The sequence below is a fragment of the Erithacus rubecula genome (assembly GCF_903797595.1).
Source record: "Erithacus rubecula genome assembly, chromosome: 2".
NCBI lineage: Eukaryota > Metazoa > Chordata > Aves > Passeriformes > Muscicapidae > Erithacus > Erithacus rubecula.
This window is the reverse complement of record NC_136685.1, coordinates 21,094,086-21,117,480: the sequence shown is the minus strand read 5'-3', so window position 1 is coordinate 21,117,480 and position 23,395 is coordinate 21,094,086. Positions and strand designations below refer to the sequence as shown.

At 34.6% G+C, this 23,395-nt stretch overlaps 1 protein-coding gene across 1 annotated transcript in view; it reads left to right on the top strand.

Annotated features, from left to right (window-relative positions):
* Nucleotides 1-23,395, top strand: part of CSMD1 (CUB and Sushi multiple domains 1) — a 1,041,152-nt gene that overhangs the window by 653,056 nt on the left and 364,701 nt on the right. Inside the window, 1 exon segment of the mRNA XM_079329059.1 lies at nt 17,541-17,653. Coding sequence (XP_079185185.1) covers nt 17,541-17,653 — 113 coding nt within the window.

Here is a 23,395-nt window from a genome sequence, read left to right as displayed (position 1 = left end):
TAATTAAACTTCATAAGGCTTCTTGTAGCATTATAATCTGTCATAAGCTTTAATTTAAGGAACAACTTAAATGATATTCTGCTGTAGAATAAAGTCTAAAGTGCTTGTTCTTACTTAAAATTGGAATATAGTTGTTTCCCAGAAGAAATATCTGTAATATTCTGACCCATGTAATTGCTAAATGCATTACTTGAGAGTTTTAGCATTGCAGTGAATTAGACAAAGTGCTAACTTGCATTATGTTTAATTGATCTGTAGTTAATTTATTCAGAAAAGAGCTGCTCACACTGAAAAAAATAAATAAAATCAGACAGCCGTGTAATAGCAGGGAAGTAAATGTTCAGTGGATGGAAGACAATAGCTCTTGTAGCAAGACAACTTGTTGATAGAGCAGTCTCAGGTGACTGGAGTGTCTGGACTGGTACAGCTTGTGTGGTACTGTCTTTGTTGAACTCAAGATTATTTCATCACCTTTAGAAGGGACTTGAAACTTCACTGTGAAGAAAAATTACTAAAAAATAGGTTGTTGAGTAATTCAGCACTTCACCTGATGTTGTGAAAATTAAACAGAGGGAAAGAATAAATCCTTCATGTACCTTTAGATGTTACTTAGGACACAGTGAACATTGTTGAATCCCAACATTTCACCCAGCTCAGGCACAAGCAGTGTTTGACAAAGGTGTTCTCTCTCCAGTTGGCTGCTGGTTCTTCCTGCAATGTACTGTCATATCTAATGAATAAATAATTTAGAGTCATCGTTAACTCAGGCTCATAGAAAATTCAACCTTCTTTTCTAAAAAAACTTTCATAGATTAGGAGCTGTAGACTTCTCTGAATAAATAAATCTGTTTACAAATTAATTCCTTTCAACCTAGTATTTTTATGAAGCTTTTGCTGTCAAACTGTCCTGGCTCGTTATATTCCCAGCTTTCACCTACACATGCTAAGACTATAATTATTATAGTTGAAGCCATAGTTTGTTTTTTAAATTATAGATTGTTCTTTATAACCAAATCTTGCTTAGGTAGTCAAATTCAGTAGTTGATGTCTTCTATATTTGTGATACTTTCCTTTAGTCTTGTCTATTGTCAAGATATACAAAGTTATTTCTCCTTGCATTATTTTGCCTACTGAGAATTTTTAAAGTTCTGATTAGAATTGTAAGGCTTATTTTTTTTTTTTTCAAGCCAGCAGCTCTTCTGTTTTCTTGTTATGTTAGGAGAGTTATCATTTTATCTATCTTTCTAAAGGAAAAACTATAATAAAGAAAAGGCAAAATGAGTTAAAAAATGTATCCATGTTTGACAGTGATGATTGAATGATTGAAACATAGCAGCTTTTATTTTGTCTTGCTAAGTTCCAGTGTCATCTCATTTTACTATCATCTCATAATATTTTGAAATATCCTGCACTGAATCCTGATAAAATCTGACAAATTCTTTCATGAAAATATATGGTGAATGGACACTGTCGTTCAGGCTTCTGTCAAGATAATTATTCTTATAGCAAAAATCTTTTCAGTAAGTAATCTGTAGAATTTAGTCATAGTTCTTTGTTCCTGTAACTAATGATGATATTTCAGAAGAAACCCCCAATTATTAAAGAACTAAACCTATCATTTTTTGCATGAATCACCAATCTTTGCTATGTTTCCACTGTTCTGAAGTTGTTTTGTGCTTCTGTATTTGTCAGAAAAATAAGAAAATGTCTGTGGTTTAGGCATGTTTTCAGCACAGAGCTACAGGAGTTTAGCCTTGTACTCTATAGATTCCTACCCTTCTGGAACTAATCTTCAGCTTAATTGTCATGATTATCTATTGGCATGTATATTTTTAATTTCTGTTTCCAGATGTTATGGCCTATCCTATGGCTCTCATTGGAAATTATTTTTTGTTGCTGTTTCAAAGGTCATAATAATATGATGCTGATGTCTCTGTGTGGTGACTATCTTGTGCTCCCGAGTATTTCTTATATAATTTTTTAAATTGCTTTTTTATCAGCTCCTGGATAACAACGTTCTCATACTCAGGGGGCTTTGTGGTTTTATTTCTTGTTCACTTTCGTTGCTTTTGTAGCAACTTTGTCATTGCTTATGCTACTGTAAACTTATGGAAATGTATCTTTATGGGGTTTTGGTGTTTAGTTTTTTTGGATTTTTTTTTTGTTGGTTTTTTTTTGGTTGTTGTTTTTGTTTTGGTTTTGGGGGGATTTTTTTTTGGGGGGAGGGTTTATTTTTCTGGGGTTTTTTTGGCAGATTTTGATTCCTTCCCTATTTTCCAATCAATTCTTTCCACATAAATTTAAGAATTCTCACCAGTCTGGATCCCAAGGTCAATAGGATCAAGTTGGATTCCTTCATATAAAGCAGAAAGAAATTGCAAGAATTACATAAAACTTATCTTTTTCACTTTGTCTCAGTGTTTTCAGACCTGAATGTCTTTGTGAGAATTGTTGTTGTTGTTGTTTCCTGGAGGTTTTAAATGCCTTCTAACTTTCTTCTAGAATACTTGAAAGGCATATTGAAACACTAATTACCATTACTTCTCATGCTTTCTATCTGTGATATACACTACAGACCACAAAATGTACCATGTGCATTTTGATCACAATTTCTGCTGCAGTAGCAATGACACCTTTACTCCACAGAAGACAGAAATTAGAATGTTGTTATTTGTGGTGAAATCTTTTGCATGAGACATGCAGGTTTCTCTAGGCTTGAGTTGAACAATAGCCTAATGACCCACATGGAATAGCTGTGTCAAAAGTGACTTCAATCTTTAAAAAAACATATTTTGTCTTTGAAAGGAATTAAGGGTGCTTTCTTCTCTCCATGATGGGGGGTGATTCAGCTTTTCACAGGAGAAAGAAAACTTTCCCAGGGAAGGAATAAATGAAAAATAAATCAGAATAAGTTCATGATAGCATTGTGCCCAATGTGTAAAGTAATTACTTTTACAAGCCAATTAACTTTAATAGACTGTCCCACTGTTCCCTTGTCTCCTTAGCTGACCTGTCTATTGAAGCTTTCTGTAAACTTAGCACTCTATTTGCATAGCTGCAAACAATTTGAGGCTGCTGTTGTTGGTTAATCTAGAATCTGAACCTGATTTAATTGCAAGGAATTTTAATGAAATGTTCAGAGTGGCAGGAAGGGAAGAGGAATACATAACTTATATGTGTTTTTCCTGCTATGAAGACGTAGCAAAATATGTGAACCTAGACTGATGAAAATGAACTGTTTGATGAAGGAGACAGACACTGAGGGGCAATAGAATATCTAATAAAATTTCAGCAGTGATAATGAAACAAGGGCAACAACATATGCAGTAATGTACTTTTGCATGCCGTTGGCACTTCTAAAAGTCTGTGAATGTTCTTTAATCAAAATTTGTTGACATTTTATGAGAGTTAAGGATTCCTTTGAAAAAAAACTATTATTTTTAAGAGACACAGTAGCAAAACTTTTATATAGTTAAGCTTTGGATTAGAAGTGAAGTACTAATACACAAAATCTTGAGAATGAAGTGAATGCTTCAGAGTAAATGATAACTCTACATAAAACATCCTGTGTATCCAGATTCTTCAAAATATTTATTTCTAATTATTTATATTGAGTCAAGACAGTTCAATAAAAAAAAAAACCTCTTCCACAAACACTATCTATACACCATGATTTTTTTCAATAATGACATATTTCTGGCTCTTCTGCAATATAAATATTGTTTTTAGAATGTTGTATTTTCTCTTATAATTAGTTTTGCTTACTTGTATTAGTAAATGAAGTTCTCTAAGTGTAGCATATTCAGTGTAAGCAGTTTACCTTGAAAAGCAGTATGTGTAGCTTCAAAATATTGGTGGAACAGTAAATTACTCATCATGTCAGCAATTAAAAATAGCTGGCTTCCTATCTAGCCATGCTATTCAGCTTTAAAGGCTTTACCTCTTAGCCCCAGTTAAAATACCTATGCCATGATGTTCACACTTGGTAGCATTGTTTTTTCTTGCCAGAGGACATCTGGCTGTTAGAAAGAAATAACATTGCTACTTTTACTGAGAACCCTAAAATATCCCTATAAGGGCTTGGAAGAAGGCTTCATTCAGGAAATACTGTTATCAAAATCCACGTTCATTTACCACACATTGAGATGGATTGACTAAAGGAACAAAAATATATTTGGATACATTGAGAAAATAAACATTTACTATTGAGAGAGAACACAGAAGCAACTTGCCTCCTGGTGGAAGTAGTGTATCTGCACAGTGTCACTGAGACAAGAATATGGATATACATTAAGCAATAAGGAAATTTAATACATTTTGTGTTGAATTTTTAAAGTAAGTAGACATTCACCTGTTTTCCATTACATATGTTATTGTAAATAGCTATTATGTGGTTGTACTCTGATTACAACTTGGTGAGATTTTCTCTCTCCCACCCCACTTTTCACTCAAGAGAACCAACATGGCAAATCATTTTTTATTGGCATGAGCAATAGATCCCCTGAAAATAACATTGTTTTAGTTATGTCTAGAATCAGAATTCCCAGAGCATTTCTTTGGAAAACATCTCTTAACGAGTGTTGTTTTTACTTAATTTTGTCTGGTATTTAAGCTTTTCTGTAGCAATGGGATTTTCTTTATTTGCTTTTATTTGGAAAAACAAACATCATATAATTCAGAGAGTCATATCTACAAAAATAGAATGCATCTGTGGCCTGATACTCTATAAGGCCATGTGTTAACAGGGTATCAAGGCCATGTATTAACAGACCATGTGCAAGTAAGTTTGGTTTGAGAAGCAGGGGGCATTTAAATTCAGAATAAATGTGTATTATTTGAGAAAAACTTGTCCTATTGCTTATTTTGTCTTTCGTGACATATGGGAGCTACCAGTAAACCAACTTGTATTATTCCTTCTTAACAAGCTACCAAATAGTAAATCCTGAATTGTTCCTTTCTTTACACAGTAACAATATTTTAAGGTAAAATATAGCAGCTTCATAGAATGAAAAAGTATATATCTGTTTGGGGAAGTTCTGTTGTTTTGTTTAAGTTCTTCGTTGTTAGGCTGAAATTGTGTCCAAACAAGGTGCAGCCAACATTTTCTGTCAAACTGTCATATGTACTCTTTGTCACAGTCTACTGCTGATACAGCCCAGAAATTTCATTTCATTATATTATAAATTCAAATAAGGGAGACAAGTTTTGTGAAGGTGGGTACTAAATGTCAATTTCTATTAAGTATAGAGGTTTCATGATCCTTCCTGTTTACAGTTATTTTCCAGTAGTTACCAAACAGTATTTTAGGGAAAACAACAAGTTTTTTTGTTTTTTTGTTTTTTTTGTTTTTTGTTTTTAACCAGTATCTTAAATTTCTGTAAACAAACAAACTAGAAACATAAAACAAAACAAAAAAAATCAAAACCAAATCCAAGCTAGTTGGGAATATATTACTAGAAAATTGTGTTATTCTCCATTAGCTTTATTATTGGGGCAAAGCTTATGTTTTAAGTGGAAATAGTTACTTTTTTAACACCTAAGGATAGCTTAAAAAAACAAAAAAAAGGTTTTTACTTAATTATACAACTGTAATTGCAAAAAAATATCGTCAATGTAATGAGAACGAGTTAAAAATGCAGATAAGTCAACTTGCTTGGTAAGATGCAGTAAGGATACAATCACTTGCTTTAGCTCCATCTAATCCAAGTACAAACAATACCCAGCAAGGCTAACTTTTACCACTTGAGAGTACCAATGAAACACATACCATCACTGAAATGATGCAGTCATTTTTGCCTAACTCAGTGCTTAACATCCTTAGGAATAAAAACTGGTAGACATGCACAAAGCTTCCATCCCAAGAAAAAACTTTTATTTTAAAAGTACTAATAATATCATTTGGACATGTAGTTAGGGTTACACCTACTTATTGGGTTACTTGTTTGTTTTAATGTTATCAGTATTGTCATTACTTTGCTGCAGTCATGCCAGTGTTTCATCTAAGTATATTTACTAATCATATTCAAATTTTCTAATTCTTTATCCAAATTTAGAACTATGTCCACATGAAGGTACAAAACAATTAAACTATCCAAGATGCTAATTGTCAGCATCTTAGCAACCATATTGTGTTACACAGGGAACAGATTAAACATTAAAACTTCCAGCACAAAAAAAATTCTATTTTCAGTGTTCTCAGATAGAAACATTTAATAGTACTTTTTATGGACACGAAGAAACTCCTAATAACAGATGGAGCCAATACTGCAAGCTTACTGCACAAGGAATCCATCAGGAATTCAGTACAGACCAGGGATTTTCAGAAGTGCATCCTAATTTGGCAATAATCAGTCCATAAAGCTGATCTGAGATTGCCTGGTCTTTTCAGTCAGATTAAGGCTGTACTTTTTATTATCGCTGACATATTAAACATAGAATGTACCTGGAAATGCAATACTATTTGTAGTAGCTCTATCATGGACTCAATTTAGCTACCATTTCTTTTTTAATGGTCTCCATTTTTCTTTAAATATAGATGTCTTTAATAAGTAATAGAGTATATCATGTTCCAAAAGTAAGTTAATTTTTCTGAAGTTGCATCTGTAAGTCATTTTTGATAGAGAATGCATTTCTACTAGCTCTATTTTGCTCACAGAAAGGAAGAAGAATAATATTTTACCCAGATAGTTTCAAAAATAAAAGACCTAAAAGGTAAATTACATGATCATCAGATAATGGAGAGTTAAAATAGGAAAATATTGAACAGATGCGCCAATTAAATTCAGTTTCAATGTATAATATTTAGAGTTTGTGTGGGTTTTTTGTTTGTTTGTTTGTTAGTTAGTTGTTTTTGTTTTGTTTTGCTTAAAAATAGAGTAGTTTGAATTGGAAGAGACTTTCAAATGACATCTAGTGTAACCCCTCCACAAGTAGCAGACACCTTCTACTTGATCAGGTTGCTCAAAGCCCCATCCAATTTTATCTTGAATAAGGAATGGGGCATCCACCACTTCTCTGCACACCTGTGTCAGTGCTTCACCAGCCTTACTGTAAAAATCTTCTTATTTGTATGTAATCTAAATTGATCCTCCTTCACCTTTAAACCATCACACCTTGTCCAATTGTAACAGGCCCAGCTAAAACATTTGACCTCATCTTTCTCAGGCCCTCTTCAGAATGTTCTGGGTCTCTCTCTTCTCTGGGCTGAACAAGCTCAGCTCTCTCAGCTGTCTTCATGGGAGAGGTGCTCCCTGTCCACGGCCACATTAACAGGTCTATGTCTTTTTTATGCCAGGGGACCCAGATCTGTTTGAAGTCTGATAAAGTTTTTAAGAGAAAATGCATGAAGTTGTTTTGTTTGTTTGTTTGTTTGTTTTTTCTGGGGGTGGTAGGGTTTTTTTTATTTTCTGTTTGCTTGTTTTTCATTTCCAATAAACTAAAGTAAACTGTGTAGAGATTTATTCATGGAAGATCTGCAATTCTGTCTATTAGCAGCTCCTTTTCACCCAAATCTGCATCTGGGAACAAATGTGTTTTTTGCTTTTACCAGATACATTTTAAATCTATTAAGATAACAGGATTTCATTGATTTATGGTCTAAGAGATTAATAATAGAGAATCATAGAAGAAGATAGAGAAATAATTATTTTCCTTACTTGTTATTATTGAACAGTCAGATAGATTGATCCTAAACTCATTCCAAATAGTCACTGCAGAAAGGCACAGTCTAAAGAAGCTCTTAAAAATTCATCTTTTAGAGACTGTTGCAAAAATTCTTCACATTTGGACTAAGGTTTTAAAGACAGACATCTGTGGAGGTTTTTCTTAGTCAGAACAGACAATGTAATTTCTGCAAATGAAAGTCTAAGAAAAAAAATCATGAAGTGTTGCTTCCAAGGACTTTTTAAATCAGATTTCCCCCCCCGGATTTCTATTTTTCATTAGTTATTTTATAATAAAGGCAAATGGAATATTTGAAACCTTTCATTAAAAGAAGAAAAAAAAAAAAAGAACAGCTCATCCAATAAAATATATATAATGGAGAACATTTACTAAAGTAATGAAAGCAAATTAATTGCATGGAATGGAAAAATATATTTCAATTAATTATATTTGTTTATTCATTTTAGTTTATTTTGAAAATCTTACAGTAGCAACCGCAAATGAAAAAGTATTATAGAGTAGCACAGAACAGTCTTTCTCAACATAGAAGTACAGTAGGTACCTGATGCACTTAAAAAACCTCTATTGAATACTTTGATGTACCTAAAAAAACTGCCCTGATTATTGTTTTTATATAATTTAAGTGAGTTTCTCAGAACTGTTATAATAATGTTGATGGCTACTGGCCATTTATTCATACATCTGCTTTTTGCATTGCGTATTATTAGATCTTAATCCTCTATTAGTAACTTACAATAATTGAAGGTTAAAGAAATTTTAAAAAAAATTAAAATTGGCAATTCCTGTTTAGATGAGCGGTTTCTGAATTTTATTGAAGAATTTCAAGTTTTCTCAATATGGGGCACTAAAGAACTTGTTAAGGGATTAATACAGTAAAACACAGTAAAATGCATACAGATTTTACAGAACTACTTTTTTTACAGAACATAGTAAAAATGTGGAGTTTTCAGAATGTTAACGAGAATGCCTGTCTGAATAATTGCAGTAAAAACACTATAACTGCAGTTCTCATAAACAGAATACTGTGTGTGCTATAAGACAAGCTACGTTTTATCATTTCAGCTATTAATAATTGCACTTAGCTATGGAACAACTTTTAAAGCAGAATTTTATCTCTGATATACTCAATTACTATATATTTATAGCAGTAAAAAAGCCTTTAATTTAGTTTTATATTTGTTCAATTGTGAGCTCGTTTTACATTTTGTTTCCCTTCAGGATAGCTGCCATTTTAACCTCAGGACCCTACACATATCTTCTCTGGCTCTAGATGTAGAACTCCTTGAACACTATAGAAAAGTGGTTTGCAGAACCCAGGGCTTGCATGGAATATCACTGCATTAAACAATAAAATCTAATTGATTGTGGTGTCCTAGAACTTAATGTTCCAGTTTTACTGGACAATGAAAGTCATATATCAGAAGAAAACCTAGACATACAAGAAATTATTGTTCATTTGCTCATCAGCTTGAGAGTGGTAATAATCTTCCAAAGGAACAACATTCAGTACCATGGAATATTATCATTATGATGTTTGTTAAATATCACAACAGTAATCAAGAAAAATATTTGCTATCACAGCTGAATCACAAAACAAGATGTTCTTAATAAAACTTTTTTCCAAACAGCAGTCGCAAAACATAAACAGCTCTTGCATTTGGCTTTGATGTCTAGCCAAACACAAAGTATCTGCAAGTATCAAGTGCAGTGTGAAGTAAGTCAAAATGAAGTAAGTCAAAATAGGCTGGGTACTTTTGTGCACAAAATTTGTCTTTGGAGAACAAAGTTCTGAGGTATGTCATGCCCCATAAGCTGAATTAAAATAGCATTTATATGCCTTGGATGATGCTCAGGTGTTGATACTTACTGATCTCTTCACTGTAGCTCTTGAATTCCAAGGTGAGATTCATTTCCAATGAATGTGGAAGCCTAAAATACCTCAGATGATATAGACTCCCAAAATACTTACTCCTCTCCATTGTCTATAAAAGGAACTTCTCACAGATGGACACCATTCACTGCCAACAACTGAAATTAGATAAGATGAAGCATTATCTCTCCTCATTTCTCTGGGACAAAGGGCTTCTAAGCATACATGTAGACTGCTGAGACAGCATAAGGAACTTTATCTATATCTTGGGATTTGATTATGAATATTTGGGTATGATTTTAATATGTTTTTGGAAAATACATAAAATTTCTGCTTCCATTTCTATTTTTACCTGGCTGATGGTGACCTTATCACTTAAAACTTTATTTATTTAAGGGGAAAAAATATGGCCTTAAAGAATTTTATATTGTTATCCTAATTTACTTTTAAATAAGTTGTCAACCTGTTCTAATATAACTGTTAATAAATGCTCTGAGAAGGGAACAAAGTTAGTAAGCAACATTTTGCCATATTCAAAATGTTCTATAATGATGCATAGAATTTTCAAAATTATTTTTCACAGGCAAAGTAGTTATTTTTCTCTTGTTAAGAATCATTCCATATGAAACATGCATCTAAAATGTTTACTGACAGTGTTTCTTTATAATACAATGAAGTTAGTAATGAGCTTAATGAATGTAATAACTACTCAGTAATGACACATAAAGCAGTTATGAAACATAGTCTTTAATGTTGGGTTATTTCATTTTGAAGAGGAACTTTCATTGCATGTTTTAAGTTGTTAATGATTAAACCTTCTACTCTCAGTGTGAAGGATAATAGTAAATAAAAAATATAGCATATTTAGACCACTCAGGTGAAAGTACCTGAATCATTGAAATTGACAATGTCATGGTAGATCCTTATTCTTGCACTTATTCCCTTACTCATCTGTTTTCCTTTCTTTCATCCTTTTTACACTCATCAGTTCTGTGTTTCATTTGAGCTATTTTCTTAGACCCAGACTGATATAAGTATTTGATATCAAATTTTCTGGCAAACTCCTTGTGGTCCATCAGGATTTAAGATGTTTGGCATTTTTGTTGGGGTTTTTTTTGGTTTTTTTGGTTTTTGTTTTTTTTTTCCTTTAAAGCAACCTCCTTCTGTGTTACTGCTAATCATTAGTTTTTCTGACTCACCTGAAAACAGCTCTGTCAGTCTCATTGAGGAACATACCAGTTATCCTGACCAGTTCTCAGGAGAGCTTCAAGGGGAACTTAGTACAAACTAAGATTTGCTAAGGTCCTCCCATGTCTTTAAGTTAAGGGGAAAAAAAGATCACCCTAAACCATATCCACTGATTTAAATTCATTCTTGTCCCAGGCAGTAATAAGGTACAATCTAAATGAAAATATTTATTCACAGCATCCAGTAAAGCAACTCATGGCTAAGGAAGTAGGCAGAGAAAAACCAGGCTGGATCTAATTACTTTAAATAAGAAACACCTCATACTGCCTCTCTCTTTACCTCTCCCCACTTCTGAATCCTGAACAATTCTGTAGATTATGCTAGCTGTTACAAATAGTTTCTTATTTAAAATACTACATAAAGAAGAGAGGATTTACACTTTTCATGCTAAACTGATAGTTCTTATTTAGGAGATAACCTGGTCTCACTTATCAAGCATAATAAGTGTTGTTTCATTTCATTGGTATTCTAAATAATCTAAATTGTTAGGCTATCTATCCCTTTTATATTTTGTTGGGTTGTTCCCTAATTTATATTCATCTATAAATTTTTCCTTTCCCCAAGTCATGACCTCCAGCTCCATTTTACTTTGTTTTTCCCGTGCTCCTGACACTGAATTTGTGCCAGCTCTGACTCATTTCTCTTTTCCATGGGCAATTTAATTCACCAAAATGGCACACTGTTGTCTCACCTGGATGGATTGGGGAGGCAAGGATAATTTTCTTCCATTATAGTCCTTAAATAAGATCACAGAAATTCCAGCAAGAATTCAAGTTGATACATATAAGGAAGGGCAATACAGAAGCAAAGGTCTAAGGAAGGAGTAGTAAATGCAAGGAGGAGGAACAGAAAGTAACATCACACTTCTTTAAGGCAGCAGCTGCTTGTCAGAGAATCTCATGTCTGTGAAACTGCAGCCACAGTGTGCATATTTCAGTGTTGAACACAGCTGAACACAGCTCACAAAGCTATACATTTACTTACACCTAATGCAGCTCACAGCCTGGGCCATCCTAGAGGGACAATGAGTTTGAGGTAATAATTCTCAAACATTCTTTTTCAATGCATCTATACTAAATATATGTATTTACATATAGAATATAGATAATATAGAGAGACTATGTATATACAGACATGCATAGTTAAATTAGAAGCATAAGGGCAGATGAGTCAACAAAACCTACTCATTATTTTCTTCATTTTCATGAAACTGAAGTGTCAGTAGTTTTATAAGATGAGATTATCTTGTTATAAAACAATGTCAAGAACCTTGTAAAATAAACATGATTTGGTTTATTTCTTCAGACAAAAGTATTGAATATTTTATTTTATTAACAGATCCAATATCAACACCAAAATTACACCTCAATAGAATAGTTATCTTAATTAAATGCAAAGTAGTTTTGTTATACCTGAATTTGAGTCAAACAATAACTACTGGAAAATCTTAACTAGAGAAAAAATACTTCAGTGGCAATCCTGTTAGTAATAATTTTGATAAAGTGCATCACAATCTCTTGGTAATGCAATTGACTTCAAAGAACATTCTGCTTCTATATCTGACATGCTATACATAAGAAAAACATTGCTCCTTCAAGCCTGCATGGAAACAGAATGTCTTATTACTTGCATAAACAGTAGATTAGTGTCTGTGTGAGAAAATGATGGAATAAGAATAGAAATTAAAACATCACTTGAAGTAGTATAACATGAAAAAGTTTGTCTGCAGCTCTCAGCGGTCAACCTCTCCTGTCCTCTGCTGTCTCTGATCCTGCAGCAGCCTGGCTGCCTTCAGATTTAGAAAGAGAATAGCTGGGGTTGTTTAATTATTTCTCATTATTTCTTGTAAGATGCAGTGTTTGCCAGCAGAGGTGCAGTATGATATATATATATATATAATATAACTATAAAGCTTTCAAAACCTGTCCCTTTAAGTCTTTATGATGCTGGAACTGGCACAGGAATTCCCTGCAAGTCTGTCTCATTCAGTAGAGCACAGTGCAACATTTAGCTTGCAGAAATTAGTGATTTTAGGTTCCATGTGCAATTCTCATTCAAAGCCCTCAGGTAATACACTGTCTTACAATATTGTTTGAAAACTTTGTTTGCTTCTTTTCTTCCCACATGATTTCTATTTAACATGTCACTGAGTGTTTGATACTCGGTGAATAAACAGCTATTTAATGCTTCCTTCAGTCCCTTTCAGTGCATGGCCTCAAATACTGTTAAGCCCAGAGCACTCAAATAAGTCACTTGTCCAAGTGAAACTTGATGGTTTTAACTCCCTGATCCTAGAAAATAGGCTGCCATTATTGCAGGAGATGAAAACTCAACACTCTGCAAATCAAACTATTTCCAGAAAATGCACAAATAACATTATTTATACATATGTATGTATTTGTTCTTAAACAACTTGATTAAGGTAATTTAGATTAGATATCACTTCTATCCAAGGCTAGGACAAAATCAGTTTCAAAAATGCATTACATTTTTCATAGTGGAGGCAGAATTCAGACATAACTGAGGAATTTAATTTCTTTTCTATTATTTCCCATACAATAAAAATCTTCATCTAAAAGGAACAGAGAAACTTTCAATATTCTTTTTAGACAGCATTGGAGACATTGGAGAAATCCTTAATAGAGATCAAAGCATGAAATCTTTTAAGGAAAACTTTGATATTAAGAAATATTATGGAGGAGGGATGTTTATGTTATCTGAATAATTTATCTGATTACAGTGGTTACAAGCCTTCATCTGATTTTAGATTTAACACCTGATCTGAGCTAAAATTAGTCTACAAATATTCATATGCAACAGGACTGAATACTATGTATGTGCACTTGAAATAAAGACAACTTTTGTAGCTGTTTTTAACATCTTCTACAAACTTTGCTTTAGTTGCACCTTTGCTTTCATAGCAACCTACCAGCACAAGTCCTGCCTGTTGGTATTTCCTGAACTCCTCGGAAGGGGCGTTCACATTCCCAGTTGGGACTCTGTGGTTTACACAGCTGCCTACATTGATGCCATGAGTGATCAAGGGAGCATGCATCAGTCATGGGCAGAACAGGTCAGCATGAGGGTGGTGATGCCTGGAACAGGCTGCCCAGAGAAGCTGTGGAGGCTCCATGCCTTGGAGTGTTCAAGGCCAGATTAGATGGGGCTTTAGGCAACCTGGTGTGGTGAAAGGAGTTCCTTGTCTACGGCAGCTGATTGCAACCTGATGATCTTTAAGATCCCTTCCAACCCAAACCATTCTATGATTCCAGGATCTCATTATTTTCTGTTGTTTTAAACTTGAATAGTGTAGACTCTTAAGTACAAATTGATACGAAGTGCCACTGTTCAATTTACTAATATGGACATATCCAAACTACTTGTTTTCCATAAATATTCTGCTAATATATAAAGGTAGCATGTAACAATAAAGGCTACACCAAGTCAGAGGAAGCACATGCAGTAACACCAGCATATATATGGGCACTTAGTCACAAACTGGTACATGATGCATCTCTCAGCTGGTCAAGCTCAGAAGAAATTGCTCATTGTGAGACTGGGAGGGATCATTCCATCTGGAGAATGTGACCTTGAGAATCTGCTGGGCAGCAGTGTCCAGCCTCTCTGTTGGTGAGCTAGAGCACCTAAGTCGTAAGCACATCCTCCAGCCATGGACTTGAATTTTGTATACCAGAAAAACAAATGAACACGTGTTCTAGGAACACCACCCTCACATTGTGCCTTTTGCTGTAGGTATAATATTCCAGTTTGTGGGATTGGAATCTAACTCTCTTTGACATTACAGATTTTTACTTTTCTCTGAGGAGCACACACATAATGTTTTTGTTGTTGTTGTTGTTATTGTTGTTTAATTTTAATATTTACTGTGCAATGGAAATAGTTTATTTGTCTCGTATTTCATTATTAAAAAAAATAATAAAACAAAACAAAACTAAAACAAACAAAAACCAAACAAACAAAAAAACAAAACAAAAACCCCAAATCCATTTAGAGATAAGTAAGAAGCAAAAATCTACAGTTTCATATAATATCTCAACTTCTGTGTGAGGTACAGATCTGCCTGCTGTAATAATTCAGGTGATGATCTGGCACTTTCATCAGTAACTGTGTCCACCTCTCTCTTCCACATACAGTTTTGGTTGCCCATCCTTCAGATATTCCATAAACATGATCAATTACCATGTAAAGAGGAATTCTTTAGAACTGCCATTGCTGGAAACTCTGAAATTTTCCATAGGAAGTCCCACCTACACAGTATGAATGCTGTAGAGTGAAGTAGTTTGTGTTGGGGCATCACTTCTGATGACCACGTCAGCCACAGGATTCCCAGCTAACACTCCCAGAACTTGTTGGGTTTTTTAAAATTTGTGTACTACAGTGAAGAGGTCTTGAAAATCTTACAGAAAAAAAAAACAAAACCCCAAAAAATCCCCCAACAAAACAAAACAAAACAAAACAAAACAAAACAAAACAAAACAAAACAAACACCACCACTGTGCCATCCACTGGTTATAACTTTCTTCCAAGAACCACTAAGATTTTTGTGCTTTCTCACTTTCTCCAACTAAAACACAAACAGTATTGTTGTTAAATAGCATATTCCTATCTAGAAGATTCCTATCTGGAAGAAATCATGCAGCTAAATTAGAACTCTGCTAAAACAGGTTGTGTAAAATACTCTCTGTGTTATTTTTGTATTATGTTTCATAGTATTATTGGGAGATTGGTTTAGAACCTTGCAGAGTTCACATAGATATGAAAAAATCTTGTGTATTGTATGTCTGGGAAATATCATTTTATTAGATGTGTAACTAAGGAAAGATTTGCTCTGAACATGCTTTTATTATGATGTTTATTTAATCTTTTAAAATGTACAATCCATATTACAAGTTAATATTTCAGCCTAGAATTTTGCCAGCTTTGTAATTCAGAGCTCTGGATATACTAGACAGAACGTTACTATTTGTATATTTCTTTTTTTTTTTTTACAAGAAAACCAACCCCTAAAACAGTATTTCTGGAATGTAACTTTATGGGCTTGGACAAATGAATTATCAGTTCAGTGATATGAACTACAGCTTATGTACAATAAAAACTTTTAGATTTAGCATACATTTTGTCAATAGCTAAGAGATACTAGCAAAGATATATTCTGTATTCCACATATGTTTTTTTTTTTCTTTTCCTTTTAGTTATATCACAGTACTTTCTACAGGTACCCCCAAATTCTGAGTAGATTTGAAACAGAAAAGGCCAGTTTGTAGTTCGAAATATTTAGAGTGGTGTTCTAAAATAGTCTAAAGTGTGTCTGAAAGAATATATAAAGTCCATCTGAACGAGATGTAGAAATGCATAGGTTTGAATGTTTTAACCAACCCCTTTATGAACTATTGAATGCCATGTCTAAAATGAAGTGTGTAAATCTTCTTGTAAATGACCAACTCTTTCATTCAATCAAAATTGGCTTTAAGTAGGATTTGGGTTTTCCTTATGTTGTTAACAACTAGATAAAGAAAAAGAGATTATAAATAAAAATTATATTTCTCTGGTGTAGTTTGCATGTTTTAAGTAGAAAAGAAACCATTAAGAATGTCTATATTTCCATATGTTGATCTTGTTCTGCTGCAGAAGAAAAAATGGTTGATCCATGGTTCTAACTAGACTTCTTCAGATTCTTTATTTCTTAACATGATGAGATTCCTAGTAATCTGGAGTATTTAATGAAACTCGGATATCTCATACTGTGATAAAAAAAAAGGCATCTATTTCACTGTATTAATTTTGGAGGGAGACTAAATCCCATCTCTAAAATGAGACTAAAACCTAGTTTGGTTACTTTTTAGATAAAAAATAATAGAGTATTGTGTCTACTCTAGTACTGGCAAATCTACCCTCACCCAGATGATATCTTAGCTGAGAATTTCTGATATCAATCAGTTTGACTTTAGTTTTAAGTGACCAACATTTTTGGAAAGAAGAAAATTTTGGTAGTTACTCCATTAAAAAATGATGTAGTGTAATGAATGACAATTGAATCATCCAGTGTGGTCCAAGGCCTTGTTGCCTGCATTAGAAAAGTTATTTTAGAAAAAGGACTTAATTAGAAAAGTGCTCTTTCTTCACACCCACAGTTTATGCAAGTCGGGTAGCCTGAACTCAGTTGTGCTTAGACTTCTCTTTTTTAAAAATTAAATGTGGGTTGGACTTAATAAGCACAAAGTAAGTTCTATTAGTATAGCTATGTACCAATAATTTACCACCCAAACTTTTAGCTAGTGTCCATAACCCTTATTTAACGCTTCTTAATGCTTGAGATTTGATTTCCTGTGAGGTAATGACCACAGCAGGCAGTCAGATGATGAGATCTTGTCATAACTGAATAGGCTGAATATTTTGACACATGCATGCACACCTACATTTGTGTGCACACACTCTCAGAAGGCTACTTTTCTTCTTTAATTAATGAAAAAATAGTTTGGAAATACAATTTAATAATATTTTAATAATAAAAATCAAATTTTAATAATAAAATGGATAGCTGTAATGAGAAAAAAAAAACCCTCTTAAATTTCTCTCAATATAACAGTTACTTAACTGGTAATACATTAAGATTAGATGACAATGAATCATTGTGTATTTTGAGGTTTGGGGGAGGGGTTTCTCTTTTAAGTGGTATATACAGGAATTTTTTTTAATATTAGATTTTTTCTTTTTCCAGGTTGAGTGGTATGAATCTACCTTCTCCAGTCATCAGCAGTAAGAACTGGTTACGACTCCATTTTACATCTGACAGCAATCACCGACGAAAGGGATTTAATGCTCAGTTTCAAGGTAGGAAACCTATAAAAGCATGCCTAAAAAACCCTTAACTTTCTAAAGTGGTTGTGGAATTTGATAATTATGTTTAAATATCACAGTCACAGTAAAAAGCTGGCTCTTTTTATTACTATATTACTACTGCTCTTACACTGAATATCTGTTTTCCTTGTGTGAGCAGAGGTCTCTAGGGATTTACTTTCAGAAAAAGTATGTGTGCTTCACAATGCAGTTTGCTCTAAATATGTATTTGCTTGCTCAGTTTTCTTACAATAAATTTCTTTTCAGTCAGTCTCATCTTTGCTTTAAAAACATACCTCAAATGCAGCTTGCAGAAAGTCAATTCCACACAAAGGCAGGCTCCTGTCTAAACATTGTCTTCCTTCATTATTCAAAATCTAACACTTTTCCAGAAGCTACATTCATTGTTTGGAAATTTGACTCAACCACAGTATAGTACAGATTATATTTCAGGCTCCTGCATATATTTGCATTTACAACTTCGAAAGAAGACAAGAGGATGTCAGTGTTGCTGTCATTTTAACTTATGTTCATGTAGATACTTTTAAAAATGCAATTTTTTAGAATGGATTCTTTATTGATTTTTGTATTTTATAAATCATTACTCAAGATGAAGGACATGATAGTTTTCTTGAAAAGAGAAAAGCTTAATTTATCAGTGCTTATAAATTCTGCACTTACATAAGCTGTTTCACCATTTTGCCCCCCACAGCATCAAATCCTTTAGAAGTTTAGACATTTGTATTTTCTCCCTGAAACTGTGGGACCTCTATCATTTTCAAAATGACAAATACATTGCAACAAGTATGTGTTTCTGGTGACTAGGGCATGCATGTGCAGCAAAAGCATTAAATATATATAGTTCTTTTAATTTAAAAAATATTTTGAATATTTCAGAAAAAAAGAAAAATCTGAAATTTCATTTCATTTTGGCAACAGCGTAAGTATCTGATCCTTTGTACTTACAACTTATTTTTTTCCATGGTTTACCAAGGATGCATATATAATACCACTGCTGGGGACTATGAGTGTAAATGCACTGCTTATGTTAACTCTGTGTCTTAAGCCTGTTGATTGAGGTCCACAAAAGCAATATGATTCATCCTGCTGATGCACCAGAAAACTAAAATTTTGGGAGATTCTTATTTCAGATGTGTCTCTCTTGATCTTCATAATGCATCATATATTGTGCATAAGTATAAATTTTCCTGATGTAGAATATACCTTGAATGACATGCTGAAGCATCTTATTGCAATACAAATTCTTACAATTACAGAAATGTCCTGTCTTAATTTAAATATTTCATTTGAATTGCAGTTTTATAGAATTTACTGTATTTAATACAAAGATTTCTGAATTTCATGAGAGATCATGAATTACATAGCTATCTATCTTATCAGGCTCAATATTGCAATAAATAAATTCCTATGTTAGTGAGATAAACATAGACTATGTTAAAAAAAGGAGAAAAATTTCAAGACCCATAGGATTAATTTTCATAGTGGTATAAAAATCAGGTTAATCTAACAGCTTCATTAAATCCTTTTTATTAAACAGCATTAGTAATTTTACGTGTATTTGAAAACTAAGCAAAAGTAACAATATTTTTAGCTAGAATAGTCTACTAGTACCACAAATTGCACAATAGAAGGGGTTGGAAGAGACCTGGAGCTCATCTAGTCCAGTGTCCTTCTCTAAGAACCTAACCTAAGGCAAGCTGCCCAGGACTGTGTCTGGTGGGTTTTGAATATCTCCGAGATTAAAGGCTCTGCTAGCCAATGCTAGTTTACCTCAGAGTAAGAAGATTTTCATTTGTTTGTAAGTGGAATTTCCTGAGTTTCAATTTGTTCTTATTGCTTCCCATCTTGTGAATGGATATCATCACGAAGACTCTGGTTCCACCTTCTTTACACTCTCATCTCACAGGTATTAATGCACACCAATAACATGCACCCCTGATCCCTCCAAGCCTTCTCCTCTCCAGGTTAAAATGTCCCAGCTCTTTGAGCTTCTCTCTTATGTTTTTGTTTTCAAAATTTATTTCTGCCAAAATTCAACAGCCTTGACAGGTATTTCCATCTTAGGTACTTCTCTCAGTTTAAATAATTATTTGAACTGATCATGAAACAAAAAAACCCTAAGTCTTGTGACATCCATGACTTTGTTTTCAGGCACAAAACCTAGCAGTGAAAGGATGCCTCCAATATCTGATTGTCTCCAGACACAATCCTTGTATTTGTTCTCAGGAGCAAATCCTGCATTGCTGTCTATACGACTCTGAGACCTCCAAGAAACATTTTGCTTATGGGCAACTATTCCAAATAGTTTAAACAGACTGCTCCAGAATGCACACATGTAGTTGGGATCGATATGTTGATATATTGAGCTATCTTATCTTTGAGACTGTAAAGTAAGTGTATAGACTTTTTAATGGAACCATTTAACACTCACTTTACTAATAGATGAGTCCCCATTACCAGACCAAAGTGAAGGAATCTTTGCGATTGTTTTAATTTCCCAGAAATTCTAAATCTTGTGCAACTGTCCTCAGGGCATTCTGTACTTTCTAATGTTACTTAGACTACTTTCTCCTGTTGCTGCTTGCTAGAAAGAATAGTTGTTTAAAGTCAGACTCTCTTTGTGACTCTTGTTTGGTTCATTTGTGCATGTGCAGTGAAGATGTATCAATGTGCTGCACAAGAACAATAGTTCATTGTTTTAGGGAAATAGAAAAGTCAGAAATTTTAATTGCAGTCCTCAGATATTAAATGAAAGCAGCCTTTGTGCTTTGCAAGATAGTAAGTTATTGTGTTTGAGAGTCCTCATATAGATTTTTGCGGTAGCTGTCAGGTGTAAATGCTATTTGCAAAACAAAATCACAATATATTCCACAAAAGAGGTAGTTTGTCCATTTGCAAATTGCATCATAAGGACTGTGGTGGGTTGATGTTGGCTGGATGCCTGGTGCCCACCATATCAGTCATTTACCCCTCGACCTCACCAGGACAAGTAAAAAAATGCATTGAGCATTGACAGCAAAATATCACTCACCAGTTAGTGTCATGGGCAAAACAGGCTCAACCTTCACATATTCCCATGCCTTTCTCTGGCTGCTATTAATGCTGCACAGTGACTTTTTTTCCTTCTTAAATATCTTATACCATCACTGCTGGGCTCAGCCTTGGCCTTTGGCAGGTCAGTCTTAGGATCATCTGGTTTTGGTCCTATTGGACATGAAGGAGCTCTTCACAGAAGCCTGCTCTGCAGCACCCCTATCTCCCCAAAAAAGCTGCCACTCTAACTCAATATACAAATATTTTTTGGCATTTTTATACCTGATCTCACACACCCCTTGTGGTTTCACTGGGAATTAGACTAAAAAGGACTTGAATTCCTCAGTCCTGAAAGACACTGCAGATAGGGCCTCTACACAGGGCAAGGTCATACAAGCACAATGACCAATCCCTGCTTACATGCAACCATCCTCTGCCATTATTCCTGGTTTTTTGCATACCTGTTCCTTCCCAAGCCAATTTAATTAATCCCTTTCCCCAATGTTGGTTCCTTCCCTAAATACTCCATAATTAGCTTTATGCAATACTAAAATGTCCTCCCTTTTACTCCACAATGAGCTCTGTATCTCTGAGAAGGGCCCTCCTGGGTCTCTGAAGTGACTGGAGAGCTCCTAGAGGGAGCTGTGCTCCAGCTCTTGGGTCTGGGTATCACCAGGGACAGCCCAGGGGAGGCTGGAGTAGAGGCTGGGTTTCTGTGTTGGTTTCCCCACTTGCCCAGGACCCATTGCATTTCTTCTGCACTGGTGATGATGGATCTAGGGTGGTTGGGGAAAGGCCAGGCTGAGGTGGCATTTGTCTCACCCATGCACTGACATATCCCTGTGCTCCTCTGTGTGTGCACAGATGAGCTTTTTACTGCCTTACTGTCCTGGCTGCAGGACAGTGTGGGGAGGGCCAGGTTGCTGCTCTATAACAACCATATCATTGGTGGGGGGTGGTTTTGGGGGCCAGAAAAGGTTGAGTGCACCCCCAGAAGCACCTCATTTTGCCTCTCCATTGGGGAGGTTGTTGAGACCAACTCTGTTGGCATCGTCCTCTGCTGCTGCAGCTCCTGTTTCTCTGGGATGTGGATGGAGACACTGTGTCTCCAAGACATGGTGCAGACAGAAGTGGGACTGCTGTGTCGTGGAGTCAAAGCCCCAGCAGAGCCAGGGTGGTGCAGCACCAGTGCCAGAATCAGCCGTGTGGAATCAAGTCCAGCTTCTGGACTGGCAGTGTGGCATTCACAGACTGTCTGGCTTTCAGATGGTTTCAGTTATCCTGGGCCCAGGGACAGGGAGAATCAGCCAAAGGAAGCAGCCACCATCTTTTCCTTGTCCCAGGGGCTGCAGGGGTGTGACCTATGGGGAAGGTCCACCCTCCTGTCTTTGTCCCAGCAGCACAAGGAACTAAGGCAAGGTGGTGAACTCCTCCAGTGTGTAAAGCACCTTCTCTTTTTTGATATTTTTGTTATTGATATCATTGCTGTTACTGTGTGTTCCTTATTCCATTGTTTTTTGTTTTTTTTTTTTTTCTTTTTGTTATCTCAATCCATAGTGTCTGTCTTTATACTTCTCTTACTGGAAAGGGTGAGGGGAAGGGGAGTGGCTTATTTGGAGTTTAATCTTCATCTGATGTTAAACCTGACACTAACCTACCACATCTAGTCACTGGTTTTCGAAAGCAATTATGGGAGGCAGCATAACACACCTCTTTGAGCAACAGTGGGATAAGAAACTTTTTTCTTTCCCTAGTAAGAATTCAGATTATCAGACTTTTTATATAGTTAGCATACAGATCCGTTAATTACTCTTTCTCCCTCACATTAAATTAACACCATATTTATTATGATCTTACCATACTTATATTATTATTGTAACTTGGCCTTTTCCAATCAGTGAAAACTAAAACTAACAAACAGTCAATTTAATTTTCTTTTCTTTGTTTGATCTTTTATGAGGCAAACAGAATTATTATAATTTATTTCATTAAAACGTTGGAACTACCAATTAGATTTAAAGCTATGCATAACTAATTTATTTGTTCAGCATTTTTTTCAGATATTTCTGACTTGCATTTTTAGCAATATTTAGTGCCCCATTTTTAAGATGGTCACGAAAAACTACTTATACAAGCTCTCACAGTAGATATCATTGGATACAATTCTTGTTCTGCCTTGTTCCTTGGTGACATTGCCATGGGGGGAAAGATATTACTGTCATTTAGTTATGAACGTTTTTTTTTTTAAATCCCTCTACCCTCACCTATGCTAATACATGAATACCCTTTGCATATTCAGTGGGAGTTGCAGAGCATATGATTTGTCTTATGCCAGTGCCTCATAAATGCAAAAATTGCCCAGAGGTGAAGTATCATTACCAGGCTAACTAGGAGATGAAAACATAGCACTTCCCAGAAACAAAGTGTACCAGTATACACTGAATGACTTAAAAGATGTCATACAGAATTCCCTGCTTTTTTGCATATTTAAAGCACCTACAGAATGCGTGTTTAGCTTTTGCTTATTACCAGAACAATAGAAGGTTTGTTTTTTTTAGTATTTTTTTTGTTTTCTTTTCCACAGGAAAGAACCCCACAATATCTTTATCTATACAGCTAAAACTGATCTGCTTGATTAAAATATTTATTTTAAAATTTTTAGAAATAGAACAGAATAGGAAA